The sequence below is a fragment of the Miniopterus schreibersii genome, assembly GCF_964146895.1.
Source record: "Miniopterus schreibersii genome assembly, chromosome: X".
NCBI classification, from domain to species: Eukaryota; Metazoa; Chordata; class Mammalia; order Chiroptera; family Miniopteridae; genus Miniopterus; species Miniopterus schreibersii.
The window spans coordinates 76,224,745-76,233,736 of record NC_138104.1 but is presented as its reverse complement, the minus strand read 5'-3'; the positions used below and the strand labels follow the sequence as shown (position 1 = coordinate 76,233,736).

Here is an 8,992-nt window from a genome sequence, read left to right as displayed (position 1 = left end):
CCCTTTCTCTCAAGTGTGAACTCAATTCCTCTGAGCCCTCATTTCAGGAATGCATTAGGCATATCTTCCCCTTCCTATTCAATCAATGCCAATCAGAGTCCTTCTCTACAAAGTCCTGTATTGGCCACCTATTATTCACCACTCACTTCACTCAATTTCACAAGAGGTCACCCCTTTGTCATATAGACAAATAATCCAATCTTTCAGATTTCTGCAGTCCTTCATTGTACTAGTCTTGAGGAAAGCCTTGTTATTATTCCCATGCATTGTCACATCTCTCCAAAAGTCCTCTGTCTGGTACACTGTATGATAAAATCTAAGAAGCTGGGCTATGTTTGTTGCCACAATGGTGACTGAATATGGAGGGGCCCTCTCTTCCCCCCTTCTTCTTCATCTTTAAAGCTGAAAAGTAGAGTAGCTGAGAGAACTAACAATGGAGGCCTTGTCTTTGAGCCTCTTTTTTTTTTTCAAGTCATCTGCCCATTCAGGTATGCATCTGTGCCTCCAAATATTTTGACTACCCAGTGACTAGCCACCTAGGACCAACTGAACCGCCCATTCAACAATGTTTCTGGGACATACAGACATTCTGGCCATACAATCATAAGGCCATGGGCTCACATGGTCTTCCAGTTCAGGAGCACTTGTGGCCGACAGAAAATGGGGTCATTCAATCATGAGCACTACCAGTGACTTCCCCTCAACCCCAGAGAGGATGCATCCCACCCCTCAAGTGAAGCAGTTCAACTTTTCTGTCATGTTCACTCCACATTAAGTACCACTATCAAGCAAAGGCTCAGTCAGTCAACTGCAAGTATCATTGAAGCAGGTTAGGCCACAGACACATGGATCAGCAAAAAGCACAAGTCTCCCATTTTCTCCTTATCCTGCAGAGAGACCTGTTTGGGCAAGGTGCAGGTAGATGCACCAGAAGAGGGACTGCACCCTCTGCTGTTCTTCCTTTGCATAGCATGAGCATGAAAGTGCCATTGTGAAGGACAAATATTTGAACCTGGGTGCCAGTTGTTCAGGAAAATGCTGAAAATGGCAGCTGCCCAGCAACTTTGTGGGAAGTTAAGATCATGACCAGCCTCTCACCATATTTGGGGGATCAGAGAGTCACTTGTCCCACCCAGCCCATTGTCAGGCAACCTAGAGGAAGCCTCTTATTATTCAGCAAATAATCTTTTTTTTTTTTCTTTCTATAAGTTCTTTGGAAAGAGTTTTGTGGTGAAATGCATTTGGAAAATGCTGTATTCTACAGACCCTCTGGGAGAGCTATACAGTAAATTAGTATTCTAATGGGTTTAGAAGTCCTACCATAAAAAAATTCTAAACAGTGTTTCCCAAGTTTTTATAATCATAGAACTTTTTAGTCACATTGTACTTGTTAATAAGCCAGAGATACAGTGTTTTGTGGAACATAGTCTGTGAAATGGTGACCTAGGGCAGGCATGGCAAAACAATTTTCAACACAATTGCCAACTCATTGGTAGAGGTAGTCTAGAACATACTATTGAGAAGGATTTGAAGAGTCTGTCTGATCTTGACCAGAAATAGTACAACTATTGATAAGCAATAACTGCCATGAATGTGGAAGAATATAATAACAGCACAAATATGACGGGTTTGCCAGTTTTGATCTAGGTCTTTTAGCTTCATTTTCTCTAGCAAAAGATTCCTCTAGATCAGAATTGGTGACTCGAGAATTTCCCCAACAGGAACCCAACTTGTTCATGACCACTCAGTAGATCGGTCCCTTAGGAAAGTGAGAAGGTTTTTTCTATTGATGGGGACACTCTCAAAGGTGCCCTACAAAATAAACCCTAGAATCCATCTCCAAGCTCAGGACAACAGGAGGATGCTCCTATGACTACAGCCTTAGCCTCTGAGGCCAGGAGCATTTGGGCAGAATCTAGGAATTTATCCCAATTCATCTAAAACCTCTTTGGCCCCATAGTTTATGAATATTTTTGGCTCCTCCACTGTGAAGCTGTTCAGAGCTTTGGAGCCCATGTTCTGCATCAGGGGGTTTACTGTTTGAGATATGTACAAAGATAGTGTGGAGCACAAATTAGAGCTCACTTGATACCCAGAGGGTTTAGGACCTGGAGAAGAAGAAAAGTCCATGACACAAACCACTGTTGCTTGCCTCAGCAGCTGATGCTTCAGTATGCAGAGTGACACTGGAGATTTCTACAGGCCTCAACTTCGGTCTGAAAGAAGGAAAAAGGGAGATAAATCTTTCCATTTTAATGAGATTTTCAAAGATGTGTCATGTGTTGTCTGTTGGTACGTTGGTACTTCACAACATTTCCACTCACATTCTCTCCCCTGTATGCAGGGGCTGGGAGTATTGAGACTATATTTCTCATACTCCCTTGCCAATGTGATCTCTCTGCATGAAATTTGGAAGAGAGAAGAAAGGTAGACAACATTGTTTTCTTGTAGCAGGAAGATTAAACAAGTAACTTTCAACAGATGTGAGTTTCTGCAGCTCCTTTTAGAATCCTTTTTACACTAATCACCCAATCATCCTGTGGTCATGGAACACTTGTGCTGTCAACAATGGTTTTCTGACCTCTGGGTGGCAGAAAAAGTTCCAAACTTTCCGTACCATGGTGACCCTGAAAGCCAGTGGTGACTCCTGACCTACACTCCTCCATTCTCTTTCTCATTTCCAGTAGTAAGGATGACAACCAGAATGTCTTGGAAGCCATGTTGAAGAGGGCAGAGGTGCTAACAGCCTGGTTCTATATGATGGAATGTCACCTGTCAATATGGAATACTCTTACGTGAGCAAGAAAGGGATTGTGTCTGAGCTGTTATATTTTGGGCCTAATTATTCTAGTTTGGCTTACCCAGGCTAATACAAGAGTTGTAATATGTATCTAGTTACTAGTAGTCTCTGGCATTTGTGGACAGGCAACTGGACTTACAAATAGTGTCTAGGGATCTGAGAGGCCCCCAAAATCCAGGCAGAGTATGGGCTTGAAGAATACTAGCACATGGTTCTTGGTTCCTAGATGTCAAAGCCACAGTAGGAAATGCTGGAACAGCATGAACAACATCTGCATGCCCTTCACTAGGCCCCATCTGAACAACTAGCCCCTTCTCTTCCTGTGCAAGCACTTGTTCCCATAGAATCAGGATATGGAGACAATCTAACCAGGGCCAAAAACCAGGTCTTTCTGCAACTGAGATTTCTCTGCTGTCAGAACACTTTCATACTAATTCTATTAACCTTTCCTGACTCCTGATAGTGATGACAGAAAACAAGTTTATCAGATCACCTCTCCTCTAGAAATAGATTAGTATTTCTGAATCTAGCCATCATTTACAAACACACAAAGATTTCACAGTGGGGGACAATTTCCCACTCACATTCCTGACAGAAAACTGACTCTTCTCCTGGGACTTCTACACAAGGCTTGGACAGTCACTTCCCAGGAGAACTCTGGGTTGCAGACTTGGGCTGAGTCATCGAAACCACCTGAGGAATGTAAGTTAACTGGTAGAGGGGAAAGGGAAGGAGAGAGAAACCAGTATGTCAAACAGAAGTTTAAATAAATGTATGACAAATTCCATGATTGGTTTTGACAAATGCTTCTCTCAATAGTGCCTGGCACATGTTGGCTCTAGCACAGAAGGAATTGGGGTGTCTCTGAGCTGGGACCCTGCCATGCCTCACTGAAGGAGTTCCACTTGGTAAGCAGACAGGTATAAGCACAAAGGACACACCTGGCTTCTTTCCCCCAGATGCTGACAGGAAACAAAAAACTTTCCTCAAGAATACTACAGGCCTTTTTAGCAGGCCATGGTGCCAAAGGCTGGCATTAGAGAGAACAGTGCTCTGCTACTTTATGCTGAGTTTTTGAAAGAGCAAGTCAGATTCTCCAGGGCCCCAGAAATTGGAGCTGCTCGATTTATTTCAGGGGATCAGGCATCAGAGTTTCTCCCTTATTTCTGCATGTTGCTGGCCCCAGAGTCTAGCTCCCAGACCCTCCTCCGGCACACTTCCCCGCACTGACCCTGACCCCTGCCCTCTGACCCCAAAGCCTGAGAGGACAGCGGGCTCTGAAGGACCAGCCGGGGCCCATGTGCACGGTGGAAAACAGCAGGCGCCGCTGTTGTTCTTATTCCGAGTAGCTGAAGGAAATGGAAAGCTTGGCCTTGGGAGGATGGAGGAGCACAAAGTCCCCAAGGGGCACGGAGAGGAGGAGGGCAGCCTAGCAGGAGAACGAATGGGGAAAAGGGGTTTCGGCCTCGGAGAGGCGGGGAGGGGCCGCCGGTACAGCCCTCTTGTCTCGCTGCCCGGAGACCCCTTCCCCAGCCTTTCGTGCGACTTATCTCGGAAAATGGTCCCACGCCCTTGTGGCTCCGTCTCGCCTCACAGAGAACCACGTCAGACGCGCGGTGCCCCAAAGGCGCCATGTTGGCCATGGGGGGCGGGGCGGAGAGGGTGGGGGGAGGCACCACTCCTGCGCTTGCGCTGCACTCCGACCTCAGGCTCCGGGGTGACTGGGTGACAGAGCGGAAGTGCTCAGCTGATCCTGAAGACTGTGGGAGTACCGCCGCTTGCTGTTCTCCGCCCTAAGATGTCGGTTCCTGGGAGCAAAGTAAGGGGAGGCGGAGTTGGGGAACTCCTTGATGGGGAGGGTCCGAGGGGTCCTGGGGAGATGGGTTCGCATCCTTGGGGGTCGAGTGACAGTGCAGGGGTGCGATGAGCGTTGCGGGTTCCGTCTGTGGATTTCAGGGAGTGACTGAGGGATTCATTGAGCGACCATTTACTGAGTGCCTAGTAAATGCTAGGCGGCATTGAATTACACATTAATTTTCACAATAGCCCTATGAGTAGGTATTAGGATTATCGTCATTTTATAGAGAGAAAGAAAGAACGGAAAAGCTCGGGAACGTTTCCATAGTCACACAGCTAATAAACCGGTGGATCCCCTTTCTAATGTACCTAAACTTATTTATCAAGTTTGTTATTCTCTGACTCCTCTCCTAGACTATAGCTTCACAAGATCAGGGAGCTCAGATATTTTGTTCCCTTGTTTATTTCCAACACGATGAAAGTAGAACATGCATAGAGTAAGCACTCACCTTTTTAATTGAATGAATAAAAGTGGTAGAGCACGCAGTCAGTTTATTTCCAAAGCCCAGACTCTTCTGAAGTAAGGCAGTGCTTAGCTCCTGGTCTGCGGATAATTGAGCTCTTACTAAACGTTAACACCTAAAACTAGAATGGGACACTGTGCCTCCTGATGTCCAGTAAAACAAGGGTTTTCCTCAACTTCACTCTATCATGGAGGTTGCTAATTGCATCTCTTGTGTGGTCATTGTCTTTCCAGGGTCAGGATGCATAACTGAGACCACTGTTCACCATCTTCAGGCTCCAGCTTATCTGCCCCCGGCTTCTTTAGTGTACAGAAGACTCAGTCTGAGGCTCCTGAAGGAGGTGAGTTCCCCAGATCAGAAACAGATACCTGTTGCTGAAGTGATGGCCCCAGCTAAGATGTGTTTGTCTTTGAACCCTTCAGGCCTGCCTTCTCAGGAACCAGAGAGTTCCTGTGAGAATTGGGGGAGAAGCCCTAGCCCAGAGCCCTACCCAGATGTTCAGGGCAGAGGGAGGAGGCTCACAGGACAACTGGTCCTACAAGAGCTGGGCCCACAGTGGCCTCTGTTCCTCCCTCCAGCTGAAAGAGCATGGCTGGCATGCTGGCTCAACTTCCAGCCATACTGAAGGACTGTGTAACAATGGCAATTGGACTGCTATTAGAGAGATGAAAGTTACAGACAGATGGAGAGGTACTGCCATGAGGGAAATGCCTTACTGTAGTGCCTGCAAGGTTAGGATCAGGCTGGGAAGGATCACTGCCAGCCTTACAGGGCTTTCTCCTCTCCCACCAGACCTGTCCACAGAGCATTACGCTCCCCTCTTTTGCCATTGGCTGTCTCCTCTGGATTTGAGTCAGTTCTGTGGTATGGACATCCCACCTGCCTCTAGCAGAAATGTTGAATCTCTTCTACCCTGCCCAAGTGGAGAATAAGTTTTTAAAAAATTGTTTTTAGTTTTGTTTGTTTTTAATTTGTGGAATTTTGGAGACCTTGCTAGGTATGCTATCATTCAGTTTTGCTGCCTTCTGTTGATGCTACTGTAACTGGGCCTGAGAACATGACTTGTTAAGCTACAGGTGCTAAACCCTATTATCTCAGTGCTGCTGCAGGGATTGTAATAACAGTTACTCTGCACAAAAGTTCCTTGCTCAAGCTTTCTTTTCAAAACTGCCCAACAAGGAAGAGCATGGCAACCGAATGAAAATCATGGGGTAGTAATGAACCATTGGAGGGCAGAAGGCACAGGGGGCAAGGTCAGTGGTTTCCAGATCCACTGCAACTGACCAGTGCTGGGCTCCTCACCTCCCAGATCCTCTCAGCCCTGGTTTGTCTGTTTCCTCCAAAATTTGCTCAAGGTCTATCACCTATAGGGCTCAGTGTGATAACTGGTGAGTTGTAATAATTTTTAATTTGTATTTGACTAGTAATTAATACTCATTGTCAAAAATGAGAAAATGCAAGTAAACAAAAGAGGAAAGGTGAAATCACCACTCAAAGGTAACTGTCAACATTTTAATAAATGCTCTTTTTTAGTACATACATACTGCTTAACAAATGGGATCACACTGCAATTGCTTTTCTGTAACCTGCTGTTAAACATGTTGAAAAATAAAAACAAGATTCCACACCATTTTTAAAGCTCATGTGATATTCCCATTTGTGTTTCTTATTTTTTAGTGGAGTCCCCTTTACCTGAGGTTTAGTTGATTCCAAATTTTTGAATGGTGGAAACAACCACAGTTAACATCCTTGCAGCTTTGTGCTCATTTGTGTTTGCTTTTTTATGATAAATTTCCAGGAATAGAATTATTGAGAGAAAGGAGGTTCCGGGTTATAAATAGCTTCTGAGTAGATGTTTTAAGCACAAGTTTTATATATCTGTCCAGGAAGCGGAAAAGAAAGCCCACAAGTGATTAGCAACATCTCAAGGGAATAGGCTGACGCTACTAGGCCATGGTTCCAGGTCATTCTACCCAGGGCACAAGGATGATGATTGTTAGGCTGATGATGATGGTTTCATGGCTGTATGCACTGATCTTGACCCTCCTAATTCTGCCTTTGTAGATCTCCATCCTTTGTCCAGGGCAGAACAGGATGGCCGGATCCCAGGTGAGTGCCTCGCTTACCCCCTACTTTGTTTCCAGTGAGCTTGAGGCAGCTTTGGGAAATCTGTAATGTAACCTTAAAAATCTGTTAATCCCCCCTGCTCTGGCTGTTTTCTGTTCAACCTGTAATCCACCTCAGGTTTCTCCAATCCTTACCCTCTTCCTCCCATACACACAAGAATAAGAAAAGATAGAAAGACAAAGACTTTTCTCATCTGCTTTTTCCTCTGGGAAATTCACCTCATCCTTCTCAGGGAAGATTGTTTAAATACATAGATTCATCTTGCTTCTTACATTTATTCACTTCCAGTTCACTTTTGCTTCCATGTTCTTCCTCAAGATGCCCAACTATTAACTGTTTGGTGATAATGTGGTGTGGATACATTTACGTCAGTTTAATTAACTAAAAACAGATACATAAGTAATGTTGTATGTGTTTTTGGACCAATGTCATCCTGCTCCCATACCCATCTTGCTTTTCCCAAACCTGATTATATAGTCTGGGTGGTGTTCCTCATGAATACATAAAGATTATTTTAGTTATATTTCATGGTATGGGTGTATCATTTAACCTTTTCTCTATTCATGGATACTTAGGTTTTTAATTTTCTTTTTCTGTTATAAACAGTGATTCTTGAACAACTTTCTATGTATCTGTTTGTCCAGTAGTGCAGATATTTATGTAGAGTACACCTGGAAGTTGGAATTTTAAGTCAAAGGTATTCACACTTCAAATCCTAAGTTAATTACTACTTTCACAAAATTTTAAAGACCAGGTCACTTCTATGTTCAGCTTTTTTAGGCTCTTGAAAGATGAAAAGGAATCCAGTTCATTTTATGAAGACACTTAACCTTAAATTTGAAGAAAATACTACAATGTAAATTATAGACCATTTTCTTTATATATATATGTCTTTATTGATTTCAGAGAGGGGAAGGAAAAGGAAGAGAGAGATAGAAACATCAATGATGAGAGAGTCACTGATCGGCTGCCTCCTGCACGCCCCTGACTGGGGATCAAGCCCACAACCTGGGCATGTGCCCTGACCAGGAATCGAACCCCAGTCTCCTGGATCCTAGGTTGACACTCAACCACTGAGCCAGGCTAGCTGGGCTATAGACCATCTTCACTTAAGAATATGCATACTAAAATTCTAAAAATGTATTCTGAATAGAGCATTAATAAATTGAATTGAGGACTTTTAAAAGTAATTTGTACATACGGTAAAAATTCAAACAAAAGCTTTGTTTAACAAAAGGTGAAAAATAATTCTCCCTCTCTCCTTGTCCCCCTGTCTCCTTCATTTTTTACATTCTTCCAGAGATCAGGTATGTATATCTATCTCTATATAAGAATCCCTTTTCCTTTTTATTTCTTTTTCACATGTTACAACACATTCTGATCATTTTCATGATCATTCCACTTCACTGTGTATTTGGTTAGCCCCAGGTTTTCTCAAATTGGCACTCTTGACATTTTAGGCCAGATAATGCTATGTTGTGGAGGGCTTTTGTATGTATTGGAGGAATTTAGCAATATCACTGACCTCTACCCTCTTGATGTCAGCACTCCCACCCCATTCCCCTTGTCATGACAATGAAAAATTTTTACAGACATTGCCAAATATTCCCCGGCAGACAAAATCACCCAAGGTTTTACCCCACTTACAAAGTGGCTGATTGATATCCCACTGGCTAGAAATACCTTTATATATTTACTTTCTGCCAGGGATGCACATTTAGTGTATTTCTAGCCTTTTGATGAC

At 43.9% G+C, this 8,992-nt stretch overlaps 1 protein-coding gene across 2 annotated transcripts in view; it reads left to right on the top strand.

Annotated features, from left to right (window-relative positions):
* Positions 1 to 1,208: 1,208 nt before the first annotated feature.
* ZNF674 (zinc finger protein 674) overlaps positions 1,209 to 8,992 on the top strand; it is a 32,682-nt gene continuing 24,898 nt past the window's right edge. The window contains exons 1-3 of one of the 2 annotated variants that reach the window (XM_081126264.1): positions 1,209 to 4,619; positions 5,355 to 5,461; positions 7,186 to 7,230. In XM_081126264.1, coding sequence (XP_080982390.1) covers positions 7,216 to 7,230 — 15 coding nt within the window. In that variant the 5' untranslated portion in view covers positions 1,209 to 4,619; positions 5,355 to 5,461; positions 7,186 to 7,215. The remainder of the gene's footprint in view (positions 4,620 to 5,354; positions 5,462 to 7,185; positions 7,231 to 8,992) is intronic. The other variant, XM_081126265.1, reaches the window with a different exon arrangement.